This window comes from Felis catus, chromosome D4 (genome assembly GCF_018350175.1).
Source record: "Felis catus isolate Fca126 chromosome D4, F.catus_Fca126_mat1.0, whole genome shotgun sequence".
In the NCBI taxonomy this organism is placed as follows: domain Eukaryota; kingdom Metazoa; phylum Chordata; class Mammalia; order Carnivora; family Felidae; genus Felis; species Felis catus.
In genome coordinates, this window is record NC_058380.1 from 13,296,472 (window position 1) to 13,324,424 (window position 27,953).

The following is a 27,953-nucleotide window of genomic DNA, read 5'->3' on the forward strand; positions in this document are numbered from 1 at the left end:
TGCTTGAGATACTCAAGGCATGTGTGTTGTAAAACAGCCAGTAAGTTTTAGTTAAGAGGATCATACACTGATAAAACTAGGACCTCATTTCTTACCCTCTGTTTTTAGTAAATTAGTGTTTCTACATGTAATTTGGTAGCATCGATATGGACACCTCTTATCACGTAAAGGTTCTGAAGGATGTAAAGAGTGTTTGTCTACTGTATTTCATGACGTTTGATTTTTTTTTTCAAAGTATTTTGCATTGCGTTAAAAATTGCGTACGTTTGATTTCACTCTTATGTGGAATTTAAGAAACAAAACAGATAAAAATAGAGGAAGGGAAGGAAAAATTAAATAAGAAAAAAACAGAGAGGGAAGCAAACCTGAAGAGACTCTTAACTATAGAGAACAAACTGAGGGTTGCTGGAGGGGAGGTGGGTGGGGGAATGGGCTAAATGGGAGATGGGCATTAAGAAGGGCATTTGTTGTGATGAGCACTGGGTGTTACATGTAAGTGATGAATCACTAAATTCTACTCCTGACACCAATATTACACTATGTTAACTAACTTGAATTTAAATAAAAATTTGGAAGAAAAAATTACACATGTTGTGTTACATTAAATAAGATGCTTTCAGGAGTGCCTGGGTGGCTCAGTTAGTTAAGCGTCCGACTTCAGCTCAGGTCATGATCTCATGGTTTGTGGGTTCAAGCCCTGCATCGGGTTCTGTGCTGACAGCTCAGAGCCTGGAGCCTGCTTCAGATTCTGTGTCTCCCTCTCTCTCTGCCCCTCCCCCGATCACGTTCTGTCTCTATCTCTCAAAAATAAATTAAAATGTTAAAAAAAATGTTAAATAAGATGGTTTCAATGTATGGCTGCACAATAGAAGAAGCAATTTAAGACCTATCAATTCTCAACCTCTTTGATTTTTTTTGGCTCAGATACTTGGAAAAAAACTACTTAGCACATGTGTTACACTTCATGGCAGGCCTTGATTAGGAAGGGAAGACTATATTGATCTGATGTAGAGGTGCAATGACCAATAGTTTATTGTAAAAATTATCAGTGGAAAAAGCAGTGAATAAAGTATGGCAATTAGAGTTTAAGCACAATTCCTATCAGTGGAATTTTGAGAAGAGTTATATAAGAGAAAGTCTGGTGGTTAGTAGGAGAGAAAACCCTCTCAGGGAGTTTGTGGATAATCTGTTTGTGGTAAACAAAACAAAAACAAGACCCTAGAAGAAATGGAAGTAAGATGATGACTCAGAAAAAGTAAGATAAATTCCCTCTGGCAAAACCCTTTGACTGATCAGTCAATGTGTGGCTCTGGACCTGAGAAAAGGAAAGAGAGGTTGGCACCTTGCAGAGTATGGTCAAGGGTTTATGAGTAGTTTCCAAAAGGAAGATCTAGAATGACGCCGTGCACACTCCCTGCACAAGCAGGGAAGCCACAGCTTGAATGGAAAGCATCTTCCTCTGTGGCTTTCCTGACCTAGTGGAAGGGCACTCAAATAATAAAGAAGCCGGAGACTTGGGGCAAGAGGGTCCCCATTTAATATTGCAGTCAATGAACTCATGCTGCTCTATGTTACCCGGTGTTAATTCATCTTAACTGGACTGTGTCAAGAGAACTAGCAAGATTTGATGGGTGAGGAAAGACCACTGCTTGATTCAAACCAAGAGGATAGTTAGTAAATCTTACTTCAGATCTGTTTTGATCGTAAGAATTGACATTGGAGTTTACAAAGACAGATTTTGGAAAATACATGGTCTTGCAGTAAACTATTCCTAACATGAATTTCATTGTGGGAGGTGGGGGCTAAGAGAGTACTGTAATATGCATATTTTGAATTCTCATTTTATTTTGCTCTTTTGATATCACCTTTAAGAAAAGTCACAGACAGGGGCAGCTTCTAGGACTTACATCTCTTCCAATGAGGTCTTCTTGGTTTTCCACAATTCCCCAGGGGGCGATGCCTATGGTACATATCTTCCCTCGAGACTTAGATGCATGGTCCTTCAGGGCATCCCCAACATGGCGAATAACACCTAAGAGGAAAAAGAGAAGTATTACTCTTTTTTTTTTTAAAGCAATTACTCGCCATTGTTCTAAAGGAAACTGTGATAAGGGTGGTTCACAAGGTTATACACAATGAATATAAAGTTTTGACACATTTCTACATGTGTTCAGAAGAGAACATAAATTTATCGCTCTAATGTCAGATACATTTGCAGGACTTGTATATGAACTCTAGCAATGCATTTCTTATTCTCCTTTAAATTCTTTTTTTCCTAAGAAAAAAATTAGAAAGCATCCAATGTCAAAAAAAAAAAAAGAGGGGTCCCTGGGTGGCTCAGTTGGTTAAGCATCTGACTTAGGCTCACGATGTCATGGCTTGTGGGTTCGAGCCCTGCCTTGGGCTCTGTGCTGACAGCTCAGAGCCTGGAGCCTCCTTCAGATTCTGTGTCTCCGTCTCTCTCTGCCCTTCCCCTGCTTGCACTCTGTCTCTCTCTCAAAAATAAACAAACATTAAAAAAATAAAAGAAAAAGAAAGAAAGAAAGAAAAAATTGAATACAATTCTTTAAACTTAGGGAATCTTTCTCTTGTTCTATAAGCATAATGATGTTAGTATGACTAAGAACCAGTGCCATGAGTACATCCTATAAAAAAGCACCATGCTAAATATTATATTAAATCTATACCAGAGTTTGTGTATGAGTTAGGGTCATTCAAATAGAGTAGTTACTTGGCTCAGATTTTGTTAACCTTTATTTCATCTTCCTATTTATCGACATATAAGGTGGAGACCCTACTTATAAAGAAAACCTTGGCATATTATGTGGAAAATTTATGTTGAAAATATATAAATACAGCTTTTTAGCTTCGTCAATGAAAGTGTTTTCCTCTCCTGTCATAAATGACCTTCCACATCACTGTGGCCTTCCTCACCGTAGTTAAAATGAAAAAAATCAGTTTACAAGATGGTATGGAACCTCTCTCTTATCTGTTAATAAAGATAAGTTGCATTTAAAAAAGATGCAACTTCTAATCTGTTAACCTCCCTCTCAAATAATCATTTTTTATAGACGATATAAAATATCTTTTCTAAGAAAAGTTATTTCCACTTATCAAAATTCCACCTATTCCTCAAGGAAAAATCCACACCTCGTGCCATCTCCTATATGAAAGTTCAATTGGATTTGATTTTTTCCTCCCTTTGAACAGGATTGCAGTTTGCATATCTCAAACAGGGCAGTATGTTACCTAACATATTCTTCCGTGATTCACAATCCCACATGAGGCTGTCTCCTCTAAGGGCAAAACTCCTTGCAGGGAAGGTTGGGGGGGTGGGGTCAGTGTCTTACTTCATCTTTGTATGCCTCACGTGCTAGCACAGAGTAAGGGTTCTAATACTGCATGAAACTGTCAAAATGCACCAGGAAATTTAATCATGAGAGAGGACACATTTATGTGAATCACTCCATTCTGAAATATTCAGAAGATCAAACAGAAATACCCTCCTTTAAAAAAAAATCAACTAAAACCATGTAAATAACACTAATCCATGTTGGGATATGCTGGCGTGTTGATAAGAATACAATTTCACTTCGTAGTTTATCTAGGGATCTTCTAAAATAGAGTACCGGTGAAGAAAAACAAATGTAAGAGTCAAGCTGTGAATATCAATATTCATTGTGTTTCCCTATTTACATGCAAAACTCCTCTCAGGGCCCATCCTGGACAAGAAGTTTAACTTTCTATGTCCTCCATCAGCCACAATTCTATTGCCGCTTAGGTAATCTGAGATGCCATCATTAGGACTTCACTTTGGGTATTGGATTGAACACTAGCCTGGAGTGAGGCAGAGATGAATTCTTTGGTTTATTACAGAATTCATGCTGTAACTTCTTTTGATATGGGGTGCATTTCATAAAGGAAGAAAAGTAATAAACAGTGTTCTGAGTTCCCAGAAACAGACGATTGTTAAGAGTTTCTTTGGAACCTTTAGAAACCTTTGAGTGGGTGTGTATATGAGGTGCAGATTATGCCAGGAAAGCAAAACACTGAATAATCACAAACGAACGATGCCAGCTAAGCTGAATGAAAGCAGGAGCTTAAGGCCTGAATAGCCACCAAAAGCTCATTGCTTTGTAGACACTTGATTACTACAAAACAAACAGCAAAGAGCTGACACAGAGCATTCTAAGATCATGTCAGTTTACAGACTGAGTCAGGATTTCACGTAACAATGAGGAGCGGGGCCATGTGCAGAGTTGCAGGGTTGCAGGGTTGCAGGCTGAGCCTTCACAAGTTCTAGGTATTGCCGAGAATTCTGAGTGCAGGTCTTGGTCACATATCACCCAAGCCGCGAACAAATGAGTAAACAGTATTGAGATGAATTCGCTGGTCCAGGGTTATGTTCAGACTGTTCCACAACTCCACACTGCACAGAGCCTGCAAACAAGTCTGAGTGAACATGCTACACTATAACTTGTGTACTTCCAATGGGCACTTCTGGGGAAGTGTGTCAGGCTGGGGAAATATGTCTGAGCAATTTACAGGCATCCATTCCATTATCGGCTCCACATTAATAATGTGCTGCATGTAAGCGCTTAAAGGTTTGGGAGAATTGATTTGACAGCCTACCTGTATCACAATATAGAGAAACTCATTTGGCAGGTAGAAAAAATTGCTTGGAATTCAGAGTGTGATGTGTCTTCTGTTGGAGTTGATTTAATAAACTATTTAAAATTTTTTGTTTAATGTTTGTTTATTTTTGAGAGACAGAGTGTGAGTAAGGGAGGGGCAGAGAGAGAGAGGGAGACACAGACTCCCAAGCAGGCTCCAGGCTCTGAGCCGTCAACACAGAGCCCGTTGCAGGGCTCGAACCCTTGAATCGTGAGATCATGACCTGAGCCAAAGACGGACACTGAACTGACTGAGCCACCCAGGTGACCCTTAATAAACTATTTTAAATAATAAACACACAATACTCCAGATGTTGCCGTCACAATTTATGTCCCTGATAAAATGGGCATTTTGCAAAATTTAGAGCTATGTGCACCAGACTTAAAATTACTTAAAGATCAGACACAGCTTCCAAATTTAAAGCAAAAGTTATTCTTTGAAAAATTACTGGATACTTAATTGGCAACTTGAGGTACTGAAAATATCCTGTGAAATTCCATTAGTCATGTTTACAGATTCTGGATAGTCAAGTATGAAATAGCCCAACCTGCTTCCCAGGTGTAAGTCATTCTTCTTGGTTGAAAACTAACTGTATGGTTATGTGTGGGTTAAGGGAGGGCAGAAGAATCTGTGAGAGGAGGGAGACCCAGTGAACGTGGACACATGGGGAAGAGAGATAGCTGTGGGAATGGCAACATCGTTAGCCCTAGGAGAAAATGACCTTAGGTACAACATTCTCATGGCCTTAGGTTGCCTCGGTCTGACTTCCAGTTACCTGTGTTAACCCCTCCAGTGAAAATCCACGCGCCGGTTGTCATGGCCGCTTTGATGAGACCTTTTCCAAAGACTTGCTTGAGTTTTGGCTGGAGTTCAAAGTTCTGCAGGCCCCCGTGCACAGAGATGAGAAGCTTGGGAAGCTCCAGCTGCCATTCCTTGGTCATCAGGTGTAGGAGGAGATCAGGCTTCGTATCGAAGGATACTCGCACGTACTAGAACAAGAGTGGCCACCGATTAGGGAGACAGGGCAGGGCTGGCTGCCGGGGCTTATCCTCCCCGATTGCAAGGATAGGTGTAGCACGAGAAGAAAACATCTCCTAAAACAGCTGATTTTTGAAAAGAGGCAAATCATTTTCTTTACCACGAGAGTCTTCGTTAGGTGAAGGCATTTGCCACTTTTAAAGGTGTTCTTGAAATTGTGACTTACTACAGACTTTAAAATTGTTCGATTTTCTAAAATGCACTGTGAGCCCAGCTTTGCCCAGTTATACCAGCTGGACGTAGATATAGATGTTTCTGCGACCCTGTCACTTTGAGAGGTTTTGAGAAATTCTGCAGTTCTACATCATGTAATAAGAATTTTAAAATAAGGCAATAGCTGACGATCTTTATTTAATTTACAAAAACTGAATACCAAACATTTCTTTATCTTTTAAAGAAGACAAGTGACAAAAGACGTGCCCATCGTTCTTGTAGAATAATCTTAAAAAATGAAAGTGTGTATCAGATTTCAAGGTGTTAGCAGATGCAACTGGAAATAAGCGATACTAAGTATATATAAAGGAAATGCTATAAATACACACAATGATAAACATCTATATAATCATATACATGCTCATTTAGATCTCAGTTTAATTATATAAGGACTTCCATCTTTAGCTGGAAACAACTGAAATACCGGGCAAATACATTTGAAAGCCTTTTGAAATGCATTGCTGAGCGGGCATTTAAAGAGCAAACATCCAGATTCCTAAAAACAGAGTAGAAGCTGGGACCTCAGGAGACAAGGAAGGACCAAAGCAGGCTTTGGACTTGAGGGTTTCTCCTCAACTCTGCAAAACGGCCCCTGCTTTCCTGGCATCACGCAGGATGGATGAGTCTAATGGGGGACCCCAGGGAAGCTGGGACACTGTTTCAAAGGGCTCCACTCTCAAGTGTAAGGAGGAAAAAAGTAAGAAAGTCTGATGTACAGAAGAAGACAGCAAGGAAGCCTGCCTGCTTCTACCTTGTTTCTGAGTGGATGGGGAAAAAATTCCCCTCTGATTATTTATAAACAAGGGGGGCTCTCAGGACCCCTGGGTGACTCAGTTGGTTAAGTCTTGGACTTCAGCTCAGGTCATGATCTCCCAGTTCATGAGTTCGAGCCCTGTGTCAGGTTCTGTGCTGACAGCTCAGAACCTGGAGCCTGCTTGGGATTCTGTGTCTCCTTCTCTCTCTGTCCCTCCCCCTCTCATTCTCTCTCCCTCTCTGTCTCTCAAAACTAAACATAAAAAAAAAAAATAAACAAGAGGCCCCCCTTCACACAGACTTTGATCCACAATGACACTATCAGTGTGGTTTGAAAAACACCAGACTATTTAATTTGAAATGGTTCTGGCTGGGCAGTGGTTCCAGATAACAGGAAGAAGCAAATGCGGATCGTTTGTGGAGGAATGCATCCTCAATCCCGCGCTCAGATAGTTCCCATTGGAAAATAAGCATGTCATAGTAAAAAAAAAAAAATAAATAAATGAAATGTATTGCACAAGGAAATAAAGCAGTATGAGTGAGAACCAAAAGAAATAACAGATAGCAGAGTAAGATCCTCAAAGATATTGAAATATTCAGAGAATATAAAATAGCTATCTTTAATATATTAAAAACCTGAATGAGATTATTGAAGGCATCAATGAGGAACAACAGACTATAAGGAAAGACCAATACATTTGAAAAAGATTCAAAAACAACTTCTAGAAATAAAAATGCAATAATTTAAATGAAAAATACAATGGAAAAGTTAGGCTACAGATTAGACACACTAATGATAGATCCAGAGAAATAAGCCAGATGCAGCCTTAAGAGACAAAGGAATTGAAAACAGAAGCAACATTGAAAACCTTGGAGCAGAGCATCTGAATTCTAGATAGAAATAAAAGAGACAGGGAAGAACCAACACTTGAACAGATACTGGCTGGGAAATTTTCAGAAATGTTGAAAGATACACATTCTCAGATCGGGGAACGTCAGTGAATCCCAAGCAGAATAAATAAAAACAAACCCCACTCAGCGACACCTCACAGGGAACACCAAAAGAAGGGAGGAAAAATTCAAAAGCCGCTAGAAACTAAGACAAACCACCTCAAGGAAACAGTCATTTTAAGGCAGAAGGTCTACTCCTCAACAGCAAAAATGGGTGCCACAAGCCAGTGCCTTCAATGTGCCAAGAGAAATTATCTGTCAGTGTAAAATTCTATATTCAGCGAAAATATCTTTCAAAGATGAGAGCAAATTATAGACATTTTCAGACTACCCAAACTGAGCATTTATCTCCGGCAGACTTCACTGAAGGAAGTTTTAAGATATATACAGCAGGGAGAAATTACATGATCCCACATGGACGATCTGGGATACAAGAAAGAATGGCAAACAAAAAAATTAGCAAATACACTGTAAATCTAAAAAAGCATTGCCTGTATAATATAAAATGATGAGAATATCTAATGTGTGGTGGGAAGGGAAAGAGCTAAAGCAGCGGATATTACAGCATATACGTGAGTTGGGAGCAGTCAGCATTAAAGCATTCTAAACTCTGTATGTCCCGTGGGAGAGAAAAGAAAGGTACTGACTAACTTCGGAAATTGTTAAGTATTCACCTTGAAGTAGTAGAACCACGAAAAGAGCAGACGTGCATGCAACACGAACATATGCTTTTAGATGTATAAGTAAAGAAAGTTATACAGGAGATGACAATTTATCGCAAAATTTTTGGATCTAAGAGCCCCCGCTGTTGCCAAAAAAAAAAAAAAAAGTTCAAATTATGTCAATTCTTTTGTTAAAGCCTATTTGAAATATATTTGACTGAAACAAGAGGCAAAGTAGCTGAAAACATGGAAGCAGCTTGACAGAATAAACCGCATCATCCAGAGATACCAAGGAGCTAAAGTTTCCCACGTACCAATACCAGAAATCCAAAGAGGTGTTGGGATCTAATGAGCTGGTTTTACGTTGATTTAATCTACGTAGCAAAAACCAATTTCAGAACAGAAAGAGTAAAGGTTGGCAATTTTAGCTAAATACATTATACCAAGAGAATCGTAACTAGAGTTTACAATGAGTGAATGGGCGTACTTTACACACAAGCTTTCCTGCAGAGGATAAGACCTTTCTGAGATCTACCAACAGAAATTTTCAGGGACAACAGGCATGCATTTTGGTGCCACACGAGGAGCTTTGGGGCTGAAGGGTGGGTATTGGAGTGGTAGATGCAAACACAGTGCTTCTTAAACAAAGGCTATGTTATTGTTTCTCTATTATTACATTTATTAGCTCACTGAGTGACTCTATGAAAAATATCTAGATAACAAATGCTATAAGATCAAAGAATAAAGTGCTTTCTGTCCCCATGCACTGAGTCTATGCCACTTGAGTAGTTAAAATTTGGCAGCTCTGCTGAAATGAATTTATGTCATTTTGCTTAATTCCAGAAAGGGGTGTTTAGTGAAATAAATTAGGACTGGGACTCACAAGGCTTCCCAACTAGACAAACCAAAAATGCTTAGTGTGGGAGATGATAAAAAATTGCTTTTTTAAATTACTGTTCTCTTATTCACCCTCTTACACCTTAAAAAAAAAGAGAATAAAAAAAGAACCTCATAAAAGTGACCAAAAAATCTACTGAATGTATTAAAATTCCTTTTGAATTAGCCTAATATTTTTCCCAGTTAAGGAAAGCTTGCTCATGATCACAGAGCTCTTATTACTCTGGTAAATGCTCTAGTAGGGAATGAACGACCTTGAATCACCTTGTCCCCTGCTCTGTCTTACAGATGGGGAAACAGAGGCACTAGGTGTCTTGTCTGTGTAAGGTCACATTGCTGGTAGGACCTCTTCACATATTTCTCTCTGCTCTCCATTTCTTAACTCTGAGAAAACAAACAAACAAACAAACAAACAAACAAACAAACAAACACCCTAAACCCAAAACCAAGACTCTTGTGTATTTACTACACTCCTGCAACATACATTATTTCACAGACTCCTCCCAGTAATGACGAGGTTGGTATCATCCACATTTCACTGATGGGGAACAGAAAGGATCCATCAGGTTCAACCAATAGTAAGTGGTAATGATAGGGTCCATAGCCCAGGTCTGCTGACGCCAGAGTCCTTGCTCTTGACCTCAAAGTCAAAGTGCCCTTTCCACCTTCCGTCTCCTTTTGCTTTACCTATGAGGAGTCTCAAAGTTCTAACGATCCATTTCTGAAATGAATGTTTTCAGCCAGGGCTTTCCCTCTATTCCTTCAGTTGCCACTTTAGGAATACATTCTCCTTACTAGGATGTCAGTTTGGATTATGCCAACAGCCTCCAAACGGCTTCTCTAACCCCACGTCCTCAACAAGACACCGACAGAGATCTTTCTCCAATTCCTTTTTGATCACACTATTTTTCAGTTCAAATTGTTACATTATATATAAACTCTAATTCTGCCTGTCATGATCCCCCACAATTTAGCTTGACCCCACCTAGAGGTGTTCCCCACTTCTCTCTGCATTTGGCTAATGCTGTTCCCTAAATCCTAGAAAACCCAGTTCCTCTCTTTGTCATCTACAGAAATCATTCCCATCTTTCAAAGTCTTTTACTTACTTTTCCTAAGAATGCAAGCTCATGTTGATGCAGCATAACTATCAACCTAACCCAATTGGATTTTTTTTCTGGTTGTTTCTTGCACATGTCCGTTTTCTCTGCCCATGCTGCAAGATCTTTGAGGGCAGGCACTGTGTTTGACTTGACTGTGATTTTTGATCTTTCACACTGGCTATGAAGTAGTCAGTCTTAGAAATCAAAGGGAACTTAGCAATATCTTGGCCACCATGGCAACTAGAAATCATCTAGTTCAATTTTTCTGCTTTACAGGGCAAGACAATAGACCCCTAGAAGATGAGGGACTGAGACCTGAGAGCTAGCTGTCTAATAATCAACCACTCACGTAATCCATTAGTTAAGCTACTGCTGCGGTGCAAAACTCTCGGGTGAGCTGTGCTTCTGAAACATTAACGTGCACAACTTGCCTGGGGACCTTGTCGGAAATGCAGGTTGGGATTCAGTAGGTTCGAGGTGGGGTTTGATGTTTTTTATTTCTCACTAGCTCCTGGGGGACCATGTGAGAAGCAAGGATTACAACTCCTCCCCAGACCAAAGATTCTAAGTGGTGTCTTGGGTTTGTCATTGGGCCAAAGGGAAGAAAGAACACTCGGTATTTTACATGAAAAATCATACAGAAGAACAGAGGAAATACTGGAGGAATTATTCAGGTGACAATAAATAGGAAAGTGCAACCATTTTCAGACTACCCAAATTACCTCCAACTACCTGACCCTTGGATAATAAAAGGCAAGAGTCTTTTTCTTTTTTTAAAAAGGAAGAATTTATGGGGCGCCTGGGTGGCGCAGTCGGTTAAGCGTCCGACTTCAGCCAGGTCACGATCTCGCGGTCCGTGAGTTCGAGCCCCGCGTCGGGCTCTGGGCTGATGGCTCGGAGCCTGGAGCCTGTTTCCGATTCTGTGTCTCCCTCTCTCTCTGCCCCTCCCCCGTTCATGCTCTGTCTCTCTCTGTCCCAAAAATAAATAAATGTTGAAAAAAAAAATTAAAAAAAAAGGAAGAATTTAAATGAATCAATTAATTGCTTTTTGTCATTGTTATTGTTTAGTAACTCAGTAAGTGGTTTGGGGATAAGAGGCTAATTAAAATGAAGGGATACAATGACACTGTACAATTATCTGAAGATGTCAATTTTTAAATTCTACTCTTACACCCATTAAAAGCAAGTTAGTCAGTGAACTCTCCAGGTGCTTGTAATAGAACAGCTAACTCATGTGCCGAATCAGCAGCTTCAAGGTCATAAATGGTTGTTCCCAGAGTAATTAATAAACGGTCAATGTGATTTGAAACGAGGAGCTCTCTTGGTCGTCAAGATAAGCAGTTTTGACTGTCCACATGTGAGCTCATTAATTGCTAAGGGATCACCTTACAAATAACAAGAAATCTTCCTGATGGGTATACTAAATCTGGTCACCTGGGCATTACTCTGATGTGGTGAGTGATATGCGCTTCCATTTATAGATTTTCCCATCACGGGCAGCGCCACACTCTAGCATCAGGCACTGGTGCTCTAAGACATTTGGCCAATCTGAGCACCTTCTCTTGTGAAATGCTGGCGCTCCTGACCACCTCACAGGACGCTAGGAGGATTAAATTGTGGAAACTCACCTGGTGTGGGAGAAAAACCAATACATGTAAATTGAATACAGGTTACACTCACCTTTTAAATTACTTGTGCATATGAAGGGATCCAAATATCTGTCCTTTAACTCTTTAGTGGATATGTTAAAGTAGCCTTTTGTTTCTCAACTCGGAGTTATCTGGGGAGTGACTGGTGCAGCTGTTTATCTATATCTGTGCATTTCTTTTTAAAAAAAATTTTTTTTTAATGTTTGAGACAGAGAGAGACAGAGCATGAACGGGGGAGGGTCAGAGAGAGAGGGAGACACAGAATCCGAAGCAGGCTCCAGGCTCTGAGCTGTCAGCACAGAGCCTGGCGCAGGGCTCGAATGACGGACCACGAGGTCCTGACCTGAGCCAAAGTCGGACGTTTAACCGACTGAGCCACCCAGGCGCCCCTATCTATCTATATAAAAGCACCTACTGAGAGCAAAACTACCACCTCTGCTCTAGGCTGCCTGGCCCATCCTTCTCTCATGAGCCCTTAGTTCCTCACTTTATAATTTCTAGAGATAAGCTGAGCTCAAACCAGTTGCCCATGCCTAGAATAATCGTCTTCTTTTCCCTTCTATCATTAGTGCCCCTGCCTGGCTGATGGGTGATGAGCGGATGACATCCAGGCCAGCACCTCAAGAATGCTCTTCAGTAAAGAGAGGTTTGATTTAGTTGAAATTGTACCATTTGATCTGTTCTCAGGTGCTTTGGAGGCCAATGCATCCAGCATGATTTCCATAAAGAACACATATTTTGAAGAGCAAACCACCAACTGGTAAATTAAATTGTGAGAGACGATCATTGAAAACTACGGATTTCTTTTGTTTTTGTTGGAAGGGCACAGGGCTTTGGTAACTGAAGCCTGAGTTTTTGTTCTTGATTCTAAAGGTCTCTTTGGTAAAACCAGGCGACTTCACGGCAGCTTTTGCTAATGCCACTCTTCCTGCTTCTTTACTAACAATGTTACGATTCGTTCATCAGAACAGGACTCAACTTTACCATGGCCTCACTCCCCACTCATGTGGGGCTTGTAGACGTGTCACAGACTAGACAGCATCGTTCTCCCTTTATAACACCCAGGGTGGGCAGAGGCTGGGTGTGTGTTGTATGTGTGCGTGGGGGGTGGGGTGGGGAGAGAAATAGTTGTTACTACTCAGAGAAGGCTGGGGCTGTTTACTTAGGATGTAATAATTCTCCTTGTGGTATTCTGGACTTGAGAGTGGGTGGAACAATTTGGCTCTGATAATGAACGAGTGACCTCTTCAGCCTTAAATTTTTACTCACGTAACTTTGCCCAGTTGTCTAAATGAACATGGAAAAGCTGCAGAATGATAAACCTGGCTACACTCCTGGAAACGATAAATGACAAATCCTAATACTGCAAAGCCATCTCTACTTCTGGGAAATTATCGAGTGGTATTTGTGAGTAGCGCTTGTTCAGAGTAATGGAATTACCACTGCTAACTCTATTTGAACGCTTACTTTTAAAGCTTTTCTTCCCAGGCTGTAGGGGGAAATCTGGCCTAGTTTTCTTTATGTTGAGAAATGTGATAAGCATCATTTTATTTTTTTCATTCTTGTAGCCACATTCTTAAATGAGTACTTTTAATTAAAGCTGTGGCCAAGGAGACCATGTCATATCAGACTGCTAAGATAATTTTGCTGATACTGACTCTCTAAGTCTCTGGTGTGGTTAGTTTTGCAGTGAGAGTTTAATACTCGTGGTGGTTCAATGCATGTACAATTCCCTAGAATGAAAATACTTGGAAAACAAATGTGTCGTGTCACTGGTTACTGCATTCCTGGTTTGATGACCCACAAAACTTTGGGAATGAAAGTGCCATTGTAATTTATTCTGTATTGTTTTTGTGATTTCTCGATGTTAGATACCGGGTGTTTCCAGGTCAGTGGTGCTGGCTGATAAGCCAAAGCTGAAGGTTTAGTAATATAAAACTTCACTGAGATAGAAGTAGATCTCAAGGGGGTGGTCTCTGCATTTCCTGCCAGAATTATATAGCATAAAATTTGGTAGAGGCAAGGAGATGGGAATTTTCTAGAGGCAAGATGGGTTTCTCAGAGGAAAGTTGGTTCTTTCCTTCTTTTCCTACAGGTCTGTGTTGGGACCAGTAGTCTGAGTGATAATTTCTAGTTTTAGTCTCAGTTTCAGAAAGGACTTCCCAAGGTACTGCTAATGCAGCGGCCTAAAGATTAAAAGGCGGAAAGTGGAAATCAAGGGAACAATTACCAAACCCCTCAAATATCTTATGATATCTTATGATATGAACGCTTATGTAAAGCTGTTTAGCTAGCCATAGTCTAGTGATCGGCTCTTTTATTCTGTAAAATAGAATTCATTTAATTTCATAGTTGGTATGTGTCAATCAGTGACGATTCCCAGATTAAATTTGCATAATGCAAAGACAGACATTTTTAAAAAAATCAAATTCAATCCTGAAGTGTTTAAAGAGTATAAGACGGTAGATGCCTCGCTCTTGACAGACTCTTCACTCCCTGGGGTGTCCCCAGCAACCTGGAACCTCCTGCCTCCCTCTCACCCTCCCTCCCACTGGCAGTGCTCAGAGAATAAGGCTTTCACACTCAACAGTGAGAGCTTTAAGTGTGACAATGAGGCATAGGAATAATTATCTAAATTATACAAAAACTATAAAAGGGGCTCAACCCGATCTAATAAGCAGAGTAACTAGCAAGGGAAAACCTGAAGATAATTATGCGAATGACTTGAGAGGTTTAAATACAAGTCCTTAATTAGGTGATACTTACCTGCTCCACAAGACGGCTCAGCGTTAATTGGAAGAGATGATTAGTAGCAAATACGATTCTGTATAATCAAGTCCAGCACTGTCATCTTTTCTAAATAACTTATAGCTGTAGCCCCAGATAAAGAAGAGTCTCTGAGAGAGGACCCAGTGTCTGTTTTGGGGCCATCTTCCTACTGCTCCCTAAATTAGTTTTAAAAAGCTACCTGGCGCTCACGCTAGGAAGACAATGTCTCACCCAGAGCTTTAGTATCTCACTATCTTCTTCCTTGGTCCTCACGTTTTCACTCTTATGAGGTATTTGAACGAACTGCCAGGGATGACATTTGGGGCATGCAATTTGGTAGGACGTGGCTTGGTGCCGAGAAGAAAGGGAGGAAGGATTCTTCACTCCCTATCAATTATGAGGGCCTCCTTCCTGGATCACTATTTCTCTGCAAAAGGAGAGAGATGCTGGATTCATTGCTATTGTACTTTCCCAGGCTCGACGAGCCTGGGAATTGAGGACAGAATACCACAAAGTGCTAGGAAAGGCTCAGAAAATGGTTCTACTAACCTAGGATGTAATGTTACAAAGACTTCCTCCTGCTCACAGCTTTTGAGTTTAATTAACCTCATCAAATAAGAGTAATTTTATAATTCCACTACAAAGTTCTCAAGACCCTTATAAAAGAGCTAGAAAAATAATAGTAATTAGCTTCCCTTCGAAACATCTCCTATAGACTACACCAAGCATACACGACAGAGAAGAAATAGAACTCATGGGCAATCCTGAGCAGCCCAGGTTTGAGAATTATCTTTGTCGTGGAATAAAGGAGGAGCTCTCAGAAAACAATTTAATTTCTCTGGGCTTGAGTTGCCTCATCTATAATACAGGTAGAGAGAGTGAGATTATTTAGCACTTTTTAAGCCTTTTTGAATAGAATAACTTGGCTAGCTTTTCAAATACTTAAGATGCCCAAGTTCTATCCCTGACCAATGAGGGAGACTCTCTGGGTGTGATTCGTGGCTATGGACGTTGGTAGTGGCCCACAGGCTACCGTGAGCCTCCAAGCAGAGAACCACTGCATCAATCCCCTCAAGCATCTTTGGTGACCAAAGCTCCTTGACATGCTGCTATACTGCCTATGTGACAACACACGTGCATAATGTTCCTGAGCAGATATGGCTCCCACGTGGCCCAGCACATGTTAATAAAGATTCTCTTCTCTCCAACTGAAACTTCTACCAAACGCTGGCAGATTCTGCCTCACACTGTGTCCAGACCACAATGGCATTTTGAAGACCCAAGCACCTCATCTTGGGCTGTCTTGAAGGAAAAAATTAATGGTCTTTTTTTTTCCCAATAGTAAGGGTCAAAGTTAATCTGACCTCTATAGAGTTTTTAGAGTTAAAAACCATCTCAACTTTCAAATATTTTGGTCAGGAACAGGGATCAAAGACGTGAAGTTAGTTGACCTGTTTCATTTCAATCGTGGTGAATGTTTAACCATGTCCTCCCCATCTGAAGACTGATATTCTTTAACAGACAGTAGTTGCTGACTTTTCCCTTTGTGTGCCAGTTTGTTGCGGGGTGGGGGGAGGGGAGAAGTAAGGAAGGCACAGGTTGGCACAAAACAACCATCCTGCCTGATAAAACAAGACATCTGACCGGCTGTCAGCTCCACCCCTTTGTTTAGACAGGAGACTCAGAATAATCTAAGGGCAAGTATTCCAAGTGGACAAAATGCTCATTGTGTCTGAATAGTGGGGACTCCCACTTGTTAAATATTTGGTTGTTAAAAAAAAAGGAAGAAAACTGGCCCTCATTTGGCTGATTAGACTCTTAAAGAAAGGTTTGTCCTCACAGTGACTGCCATGACAGCATCTAGTATAGGTGAGACCCAGTCTCAGTGTTAGCTTCAAGGGTGTGTGACCAGCATTGTCACACCGCTCAGAAAGGCAGTGCTTAGGGTTTAGTGCTCTGCACTTGCTTTCTTGGAATTCTTAACAATTTTAGCCTGGAATTTGTGTTTTGTAGGTAAAGTCTGATGGGGCAGTGGAGCCTGTGCAGAGGGCTCGGAGCCTTGGCTCACATGTGGTCCATGGTCCCACATCCTGCCTCCTGCTGCCTCCCTGGGGCAGGGGATGTTGACCATCTGCTCCCACCTCTGATGTCCTGGCCACTCTAGCCTTCCCTCCACAATGTCGCCTGGGGAAGCAATGGGGTTTTGTTCCATCATCACCCTCCATCCCTGCCTGGGACGTGAGCACAGGCAAGGTGAGGAGTGGGTTGGGTGTTTTCCGTGCAGCATTTCAGGACAGAGCAAGGACATAGCTGTCCCTGCCTTAGGTTGGCAGGGCCCTGGTGTGTTTCACAGGTGATTCTGTGGCATATCTCACCCACACCAGATATTGAGCCTGCCCCACTACAGAGACAGCAGTTCCTTGGACTGTTGCCTGTCCAATGTGTGTTGGGGTTGTTGGCCATGGGAAGGGGGATTGCTTTCCCTGCCCCTGCTGGAGGCCTACATTTTCATTTTACACTGGGCTCTACAAACTCATGTAGTAGACCGTGCCTAACCCGATTGCCAACAGATAGTTCTGGGTTTCACAGAGCTATGTGGGGCTTGGGGAGGGCTTGCAAAGTTTGATGTCCTATGTGTTCACACTTGAAGAGCATAGTGAAAGATGTGCCTCTTCAGGTTTTTCCTCTGCCATTAAATATCATAATAAACATCCATCCTGTGGGGGCACCTTGGTGGCTCAGTCAGTTAACCATCTGACTTTGGCTCAGGTCATGATCTCATGGTTCATGAGTCTGAACCCCAGGTCAGGCTCTGTGCTGACAGTGGAGAGCCTGCTTGGGATTCTCTGTCTCTCCCTGTTTCTCTGCCCCTCCCCTACATATTCATTTATTCTCCCCCCCTCAAAATAAATAAGTAAACTTAAAAAAAACCCACATTTATCAGCTGTGCGACATGGGGCACAAAGCCTCGGGTCACCATTCAAGCACTCTATGACATCACTGGGTGTGCCACTCTATGATGGTATTGTCTGCTAAGCCACCTCCTCATCTACAGCACTTGGCTTTTTTTGTGGGGGCGGGAGGGGGAGGCTAGTCACTTCATTCTCAACATTATCGTATTGTATTTCCAGTGAAGAACTTGGGCCCTCCATGGATCCATTTCCATCCCTTCACTCTTCTTCTACTAACTACTGCTACTACTACTTACTATGATTCTTCTTCTTTTTTTTTTTTTTTTGAGCACTTTTCTTATAGTGTGAACTGGCATGACTTTTAATTAATGCATGGTGTGTATGTTCCATTCCATACTGTGAATGGGAATTACGCTGAGTTGGGGACCCTTCATGACTTTGTGTAGCTGAAAACATCCCTTGGGTGGATGAGAAAGTTGCCAGATCTCCACTGCCCTTGGTTCTGTATAGGCCAAGACTAACCACCACCCCCTCCCACTTTTCCCCCAGGCTGTACCCAGCACCCTCTTCTTCCCAATACATTGCTCAAAATTGTTTTCACTGTAACGTACAGTTCAGAATTGATTTTCTTAAGGAAATACTGTGAGAATAGTGCAGTCAGCCATTCTTGGTGAAGAAAATCCTACAAGAGTGGGGAAAGATGCAAGGGGGAGGAGGAAGGCGAGAAGAAAGAGGTCAGAGGGGTGGCTCTCCTGCCCGTTTTTAGACTATAACTAGTGTGGAGTGACTTCCCTCGAATTTTGCAGTATGCTTCTCGAAGCAAAATCTCCTCTCCAAACTTGGAAAACTTTGGGGTGTGCCTGAGAGCAGCTACCTCCAACTGTCCCACCCTCAACCAACTCTCTGTTAGAAACAAGCTTTATGAAATAGAGCATTTCTAGAATTTCTAAAAACATATGGTATATTTTTCTCCTGGCAAAATCTGTCAGCCAAGTAGGGAGAGGTTCATGATGAAAGCTGAAATTTAGAAGCAACAACTCTTAGAAGTAAAATTTGTATTATTTCCTAAAGCCTCTTTTTTCAAACAAAATGCTTTTCATATGGAGTTCTTCTACTGGGAACATTATTGAACACAGCTGCTTAGAGCAAAAGCACTCACTTTAGGTGGCAAGATCTCTGTTAGAACAGGGAAGGAAATAGTCTGGGATGATCATTTCTACCTTGAATTGAGAGAAATGCTAGCTACTAATAGGACAAAACAGAGACTTAAAGGTAAGATTTTTTTTTTAAATCGAAGGAGATAGAAAAACATGCTTTAATGGATGAGACCCAGAAAGTAATAAATAGTGGATCACTATAGAAAGCTTCTTGTTACTATTAACAATAGCAATAGTCACGGTCTGATATAGTATTAATTATTTAAAAAATCCTAGGAGGAAGGTTTTCTTTCCCCCATTCTACAGAAGAGAGAAGAAATGCACAGGGGCAAGGTCGTGAGAGCTGACTGCCCAGCCAAGACCTGGCAGAAGGGATTAAGCCCAAAGACTAAACCTCCAGCTCTTCACCACACCTTTACAGGACATGAGATAGAACTTGGGAAGCAACTGAAGGGTTTTCTGATTACCATGGCTTTGTTGGAATGGCCACCTCCTTGGAACTCAATGGTCCCAAAAGCATCCGTGGGGCTGAGTTGAGTGTGCTTGCTGATGGACCACTTCTCCGACTGGATGTCATTTCGGGAGAGGCGACTTTGATTTTTCTCATTCTGAAGAACGGAGACGCTGGGAGTGAGGCCCACATGCTGGCCAATCAGACGCCCGCAGCAACACCTGCAACATAAGAGGTCAAAGCGAACCCCCTGGATCAGCCATTACTGGAGAAATCTACAAACCATAGTGAGCCAATCCATTCTTAGGCAGAATCCCACAATACGGCTATACCAGGCAAATAGTGAGCCCAGGATTTACCCAACAGAGATCTTTTCTGCCCATTTTCATTTTCCTTCAGCTGTATAAGCTGTAACATGCCTCCTGGCCTTTGCCACCCACCCCTTCCACACCTGCCATACTGTTTAGGATTGGAGCCTGCAAACAAAAGTCCTATAGATTTTTCTACTTCTCACTCCTCCCATCTATCAAATCTTGCACAAAGGCCACTGCACAGCTTTGAGGGGAGAATTTTAATATGCACATTTAAATAAGGACTCTCACTCATATGTGAGTCACAACCTAACTTGTCTTTCCCCAATTGACATTCACTGTCAAATATCCAATACTAAGAATAAAAACCTACAGCTTAAGCGTTCCTGAAATAATGGAAATATTATTTGCAAGATCTTTGAAAACAAAATTTACTACTTACATCATGAAAATGTCTTTCATACTTTTCCACCACCATTATAATACTGATACATATGCTTCATGCTTCACTAGTACCACGATTATAACTATTAATGACAATACTGATATATGGTTATCATTTATTAAATACTAATAATATGACATTCCTTTTAGGAGTAAAATAGTGCAGTTTTGAAGGTTAGGTAATTTGCTCAAGGTTACACAGCTAGTCTATAGGACTTTATAGTCTATATTTTAAGTTACTTGATTATATGGCCTTTTCACAAAGGCATTTCCAGACAGTCATATGTTATTTCATCCCAAATGCTTCCTACCTAATATGCTGTTAATCTTTAAGGCAAAACCAGGAAGGTAAGTAGGATAGCTAAAGGTAAGATTAGTAGGATATTAAAAACGTACTTGGACAGAAATCTGAAGGTCTGCAGTCTAATTAGTAACCTTCTAGGAGTCTTTTATTTAAAAATACCTTTTCATTATGGCAGGGAATATTGGTACAAACTAAGCATTTTGATGAAATGCTTAAAAGGGAAAACGAATAACCATACTAAAAATATATATAGCCCACTTATAGACAGCGATTAATTCCTTCCCAATGGGGTATCTGTTATTTTGTACAGGCTCTTAGAGAATTAACTGCAGGTGCAACACATTATATGGTGTATACATATAAGATTGCTTCAGAGATGTCCAGCAACGATTAAAAAAAATGATCTTTAATTTGACATTGGTTCCCTTGTACTGCATAGTGATTACTATTATAGTTTTGTTCCCATAATTGCTACTCTGTGTTCTCACTTTATTATAGAGACAGCAAGGTTACCTATGGGGGTCTTTGGTGCTTGGTATGATGTGAACACATTCTCTTTTATAAAATGCTCTTTCTATCCAGGATTTCTGAGCCTGAAAAAAAAAAAAAAAGAAGAGGTGAATATAACCCACAAGTATTTTTGAGTAGGAAGCAACAATTTCATAATTACATCATGATTCAGTATCTCATAAACTGAATTGAAATGATAGTTACTTCAAACATAAACACTGCATATAACAAAAACCAATGACTGCCAGAACCTGTTGACTAGGTTAACATTATAATATTGAGTCAAAGAAAAGGACCATTATAAAAAAAGTGGTTAGTGATGGAAACTTATACAGATTCTTAAAGTTTTTTTGAAGAACAGAAAAACAATGCTAGTTACGGAGATAATGAAAAACACAGAGCAGTATGCTTATATTCCTGTACCTAACAAATATTCAGTGATGGGAAGAAATATATGTGAATAAGTATGAAGTTCTCGTGGCTAACACTTCCATTCAATTTTTTTTTTATACAAAGAAAGAGAAATGGTAAGAGAATTATATAACTCAAGAGCCCTAATCCATCATGATGTTTTTCCTAAGATCCAAATTAGCAGTGCTTAAATACAGAAGGGGAAAAAGGAAATGGAAACATAGGAAGATAAATGTCTTTATCACAGTCAGAAATTTCACAGGTAATGCCTTTGGAAGGAAGGAAGGAAGATAGCACTTTTTCTTTTCTTTTCATTTCCCCATGTCTTTAAGTACAGGAAATACAGCTTCTTAGAATGGGCATTGTTGGGACTGTCTGCCCAGAAGTCCAGCCACTGAGATTGGTTCCCAGAAGGATAAAGGAAGTTCCAGCAAACTGTACTATCTTTGTTCCCAAGCATAGTGTCCATCAGGCAGCTTTTACCAGCATTGGAAAGAGTAGAGGAGTCTCCCGTGAGATCCTATAAACTACTCAGAAGATTCCTTCTCCAAGCATTTAAGAGGGAAGTTGTTGGAGCATCCTATTACTTCTACATGACATCATCTTTTCTCTAACACAGTATTAGGGCTAAATTCATACCCTTGAAATATACAGGCCCGAAGTGCAACTTAGTGATTTGCTTGGCCTCAGTGACCAGCGTTGACTGTTACAAACCACCATGTGTGGCCCTAATTGATATTGACTCTGCCAAGGACCTAGACATCTGTATAAACTGTGCGAAGTTCTCATTTGCTCTCAATCCTTAGTCTTGCATCTCTCTCCTCTCTTGTGATGGGAGTCTATGTAAGCACGCAGCAGTGAAGGCCATGGTTACCTCATATGACAAAGCACGTTGTAAAAGTAGCAACATGGGGGACGCCTGTGGGGTACAAAGGAGCTGCATCCTGTTTCAGTCATGGTCACAAGTGGTCACACGGTCACATTTGTGTTTATGCACCGTCTACATGAAGAGGAGCACCCATCCTGTCTCAGAGATCCCTGGGTCCAGGTGGCCCTCTGCACCTGGAAGGTGCACCTCCTCACACCTCCTCACACCAGGAAGGTAACATTTGCAGTTCTGTTTGTCAGCTAGGCATGAGAAAGGCCCCAGTGTCTGTTCACGGAAATTTTTCTTCTCAAATATATAGGAAAAGCCAGTGGCTGCATCTTTGCAACAGAGATGAGCTGAATGGCGTAGATAACCAGGCTTGATCTTTGTGAAAAGCCTGTAAGTTAAACTATTCATAGGCTGTGATTTCTCCTAGACACTGAATACTTTCATTGATAACATCTCTTGGCAGACAGACGGTAAAAATATTCCTCACTGGACATTTGAAACCAACTTTCTCTACACCTCGGGGAGCAGAAAAGGGAGAGTGTAATTCCTTTCTTCTTTGTGGATCACTTTGGCTAGAATTCAGAAGGATCTTTTGGGGAAGCATCTGCAAATTTGGGGGAGTGCTAATCAATACTCCCCGAGACACAGCAGTATCATGAATACAGTGTGAGTTCTGCTGTTAGAAAAAGTGGCATGAGTGGGACTCTACAGCATGGACACAGTCACATAATTTTGGGGGGCCTCAGCTTTTCTGATCTATAAAATGGGCACAATAATAATAGCTGACACACTGAGTTGTTAGCATTATTATTTGGGTACCATGTTTCATTTTAAGAAAAGGGACCGCTGGGTTGGTTCTGGTACTAAAAGTTCTGACATACATTCAGACAAGAGCACTATGAACCCTGCTCTAACAGAACTGACCTCGTTTGATCTCTCTCTGCCTGGAGGATGATCAGCCTAGCTGACCACTAACAAGGTATACAGAATAGTTATTGAACTTCCCCGAGTCTTTTCTATAACATAAAGATAATGATAGCTACTTCAGAGCATTGTTGTATTTACTGAAGCACCTGATTCAGGGAGAACACCTGGAACTCAGTAGGCACTCGATACTTAATATTATGAAGGGCTCATCATGTGCCTGGAATTGTGCCATATACATGTATCATCTCCATACAGCCTCATAAGAATGCCATGAAGGACGTGCTACTATGATATCCATTTTACCATTGAAGAAACTGAGGTAGAGAGATGCACCAAGTTTAAACTTGGACAGTCTGACTCCAGAGTTCATACTCTTCTTACCCAGTCTGCTAAACTGCCTCTCCAAATCACACATTATTGATACTAAATACCCTTGATCTGGGCAGTGCCATCTGGGCATGCCTGGGAGCTCCTTGGTATTTGGACAGTGCTGGACTCCTAGAGGCATAGCTTAGAACCAGCTCATACTTGGATCTTTCCCTCTTTCTATCCTCACACGTAGAGTCATAAACCCTCCACTATCTGTTCTACCTCTCCCCTTAGGATAAAGGACTGGGGTGGGAGATTAGGAAGACCGTGTAATAGGAGCAAGAAGTAAAAGAAGGAGGATCATTATAACAAATGATCCTCTAACAAAGAAATGTAATTACAACTGGATTCACAACATGAGAAGAGGGAGGACCATGGCAGATGAATTAGACTTTTCAAGGGCACCTTGATTATTTCTCTCACTCATGGATCCCAGTTTCAACTTGGATGGTCCTGCAAGTTCTACTCAGAAATACTACATAGAGTTGCCGACTCTACTTAGTTTCTAAAAATAATGTGACTTGTTGCAGTTTAGCACCCTCATTGCCTTTTCAAAGGTGAAAAACCTACCTCACTGTTAGCAAAAGGAATGAACATCAGTTTCCAGTTTATTACAAGCAGATTAACAATTCCCCTCGTAAAGGCATGGAAAATTGCAGGGGCAGGGGAGGAAATGTAATATAAAAAAATATCTCCAACATTCATAATTGAATTGGATTCTTTTTTTTAAGAAGAAATCTATAATACATAATAGAAAGAATGCATGTAAAACACATGAATTAGGAATTCTACAAAGTATATGAATAACTGACTACGCTCTACTGTGGGCTTTGCTCTATTGTGCTTTTTATTCAGGTTTTCAGTGTGGGTAGATCTTAGATTTTTAAAGTTATTTTCTTGGAGAAGGCAAATTTGAAGTATAATCATGGTTTAACTTGTTCCCTAAACTAATTCCCTTTTCTTTTGTCCCAAGGCTTTGAACTGCTCTGTGTGAGTTTCATACTTGCCCTCAGAATCCAAGTTAGTTAGCTCAGAATGGCTATCCTTGTTGTTAGAAAGCATGAAATAGTTTTGACATGCCATGTTTCTCATTGACCCTTTAATTCTCTTCTAATGCAAAACTTCAATGGACACTACGCCCTAAAATCTTTTATTTTTAAATATCCTTCGGAAGTCTCGTGTACGCTTAGAAAAGATGGCTTCTACCAGACCTTAGAAAGCCACTTTGTACGTTCTTTTCTAAAGGTAGAATGGTCACATCGCCATGACTGAGCTTGTGAAGGGCTATTTTCTTTCTTGTCTTTCTGCATTATCAGTCATGTGTGATGTGTAACAGGGAAGTGGTTTCAAAGGCTAATAATTAAAGGAAATAGTACTGAAAGCAAAAATGAGGACATTCACATTTTGAACAAAGTATAATGATTACCCTCAAAGAGTAAAGTACTAACTTTGAAAGTAAAGTGTACAGTCAGTAAAGAATAAAAATGATAGAAACAAGCAAACAAAAGCTGTAAATATTGCCTTCAAAAGAAAAAAAAAGATTAAGTTATTTCACTTAGGCACGTTTCAATTCTTTCTCACAAAGGCTCTGCTACAAACATTAATTCCCCAAATTACTCTGATGCTTCTTACTTCCGACTCCCCACCAGCTCCAGAATCAAGAACTTCTCCAGGCAGGACTGGTTTACAAGCACATACATCGAGTATGTACTAAATCTTACTCAATCTGTCTCCAGAATGTCTTGGAAAGTGCTACCGCAATCCACCCTAGAGCCGGATAACTTAACAGAACGACAACAACCCAGACCAGTAACCACAAGATTAGAAGAGAAAAAAATTCACTAACTTCAGAGGAACAAATTACAAGTGAAACGTCACTATATTCCTTCTTTGGAGACTCTCCTGTTTCAAATGTACACTCTGTCCTGATCAGAACAAAACCCCGAAGACCCAAAGGTACTGCATGCCTAGGTTCATTTTTGACTTTTGCTTTCCTTCAGCATCTCCCTGGGCATTCCTTTGGTCTTCCTGCAGGCCACCCCCCACCCCCATCCACTCCTGGGAGGCTGAACAAGAAGAAAACGAGCGGAAATCATTTTACCTGAGCACTGACTCTTGGGTGGCGGCAGGGACAGTCTCACAAGCGGTGCCTGTTGCTTTCATTTCGCTGCGTCTGGGGCTGGTCATCCCGTTAATAATGCTCTTATGACCGCCCACTGGAAAAAAAGCCACTTGCCCAGCTCTTCCCCCAAGAGACGTTTCAAGTAAGCAATGAACTTGGGCAGATTAGCCCCTTGGAATGTGCCGCTTTGGGATTAGCCTCACTAAGAATCCCATGGACATTCCCTTGCAGCCCTCAAATACTGCTTGATTTGAACATCTAATCTGACGCCAGAAGAAAAACAAATCCCCGGAGAGATCGGATTTAACTGGCACAAGTCCTGACAGGCTCTCCCCCCTTGGCTTTTTCCATTTTCAGAGAGAAGCTTTCTGCAAGTGTGATAAGGTGTTCTGAGTTCTGAAAAGTTCAACTTGGGAAAGCAAATCCTTCTAAAGAAACAGTGTATTAATGCTCTGAGTGGTTCCAACACACAAGGGGCATTGTTCATTCCTCCCCAAAGAATGGAATGATAGCATTTCTTTAAAGAGGAACTGCTAAAAACTCTGAATGTTTCAAAGGACTGGTCTGGTCCCTGAAAGGGAGCACAAGTAGAATAAAGTTGGACTTTGTCAGCGTCTTTCCACAACTTCTAAAATGTCAATAAAATGATAAGACTTGTCTGATCACACCTCTCATCCTTGGCCCCTCCCTGACAATTGCAAATGTGTGACTGGAAACCTACACTCTCCTGTTTCCCTATGAAAAAGAGATGAGCCGGGACCATTCCAGATCATGGACGCAGACGTTAGGCAGGATGGTGTCTGCCTCGGGTGGCCTGACTGGGAGCTTCTGGCTCACACAAAAAGGTCCCTTTCAAACATCATCCAAGAGTGAATTTTTTACATAACAGTAGTTCTTAACTAGATAAGTGAACAAATTGGGAGAGTAAAGAGCTCTGATTTCAACAAGGCAAAAATACTTTTTAAAAAAGTAAATATATAAGCATTTCATCTCCAAAGGATTTATCTCCTCCCTTCCAGAGAGAAGCCAGAGCAGAGGGGTGCCTGGTTTTGAGTCCCGAGTCAGGCTCTGCACTGACCACGCAGAGTCTGCTTGGGATCCTCTCCCTCTCTCTGCCCCTCCCGGGCTCTGGTGTGCTCTCTTTTGCACGTGCACACGCTCTCTCTCTCAAAAATAAATAAACATTAAAAAAAAAAAAAGAGGTCAGAGCAGAGAGTTGGTATTTATGGTCAACAATAGGGACTGTAAATCTGTGAGGGCAATGCCACTCTGATCTTTTATTTCCCTGAAAATACCTAGTATGTGTTAAGAGAACATTGACTGGCAGTCACAGCGTGAACTGGATGACTTATTCCAAACTTGGATGGAATACTTAGCCTTCTCCTGGCCTCTCTGCTGTTTCCAGGATTGATCTCCTTCATACTCCGGTCTCTCACATACCAAGTTCACCCCAGACACAAGAGTCAATAAACCACCTAATGACATTCAACTGAGGATGCAGTAAAATCAGCAAGACGTTCAAGTGAAACATCAGACTGAGCTTCAGCATTAAATGTGTGATGGAGAAGTCCCTTCACTTGTCTTCAGGAGCTGGCTACAGAATAGTGACAGCCTTGATAATGTGCACCCCCTCCTTTCACGCAGCAGTAACACTCCCACGCATTTTATTCTCAGGGAATCACCAGAGATGTGAGCCACAGAGATGTTCACTGCGTCTTTATTTATAACACAGAAAAACTGGAAAAAGTTCAGCGAGGGGAAGCTAATTGAACTATGGCTCGTGCTGTTGGATGATGATCATAATCAAGTTTCAGAAAACTAATTACATAGAGAAATACATATTTTCACATTCTTGTGTGAGGCAAGCAGGCATAAAAGAGGAGGTGAAGAATAATTATAAATTTTAAATACAGACAGACATGATAGGTAGGAAATACACTTAAAGGGGAAACTTTTTATTTTTTTAATGTTTATTTATTTTTGAGAGAGAGGGAGAGACAGAGTGTCAACAGGGGAGGAGCAGAGAGACAGGGAGACAGAATCAGAAGAGGCTCCAGGTTCTGAGCTGTCAGCACAGAGCCTGATGCGGGGTTCAGACTCACAAGCTGGGAGATCATGACCTGAGCCCAAGTCAGACTCTTAACCAACTGAGCCACCCAGGCGCCCCAAACTGTAACTAATTTTTATTTTCTTCCTTTTCTTTTTCTAGATTTTCCTAAATTTCCCCCTCTAACCATACATTTGTAGCCATAAAACTAAATTCTTTGTGGACTGATCTCCAGATTTCTTAAATTTCAACTATTAAGCTTAAGATGACAGGAATTCACTAAGAAGAGTAGTTCAGGAAGTGACTTAGGAAGAATTCAGTCAAAAGAGAGGGTACTTGGCTGGCTCACTCGGTAGAGTGGATGACTCTTGATCTTGGGGGTTTTGAGTTTGAGCCCCAGGTTG

The 27,953-nt window shown here is 41.1% G+C and overlaps 1 protein-coding gene and 1 long non-coding RNA gene across 12 annotated transcripts in view; one reads left to right on the forward strand and one right to left on the reverse strand.

Moving 5' to 3' along the window:
• Nucleotides 1-27,953, reverse strand: part of TRPM3 (transient receptor potential cation channel subfamily M member 3) — an 804,873-nt gene that overhangs the window by 237,267 nt on the left and 539,653 nt on the right. For all 11 annotated transcript variants that reach the window (XM_019815754.2, XM_045042771.1, XM_003995389.6 and 8 more), the window contains exons 2-5: nt 20,800-20,879; nt 19,244-19,448; nt 5,450-5,663; nt 1,908-2,032 (exon numbers count right to left, since the gene is read on the reverse strand). In XM_019815754.2, the coding sequence (XP_019671313.1) occupies nt 1,908-2,032; nt 5,450-5,663; nt 19,244-19,448; nt 20,800-20,879 (624 nt within the window). The remainder of the gene's footprint in view (nt 1-1,907; nt 2,033-5,449; nt 5,664-19,243; nt 19,449-20,799; nt 20,880-27,953) is intronic.
• On the forward strand, nt 13,145-27,528 carry LOC123381527. The gene is made up of 3 exons (XR_006588608.1): nt 13,145-13,345; nt 16,721-16,960; nt 25,117-27,528. It is a non-coding gene; the product is annotated as an uncharacterized LOC123381527 (long non-coding RNA).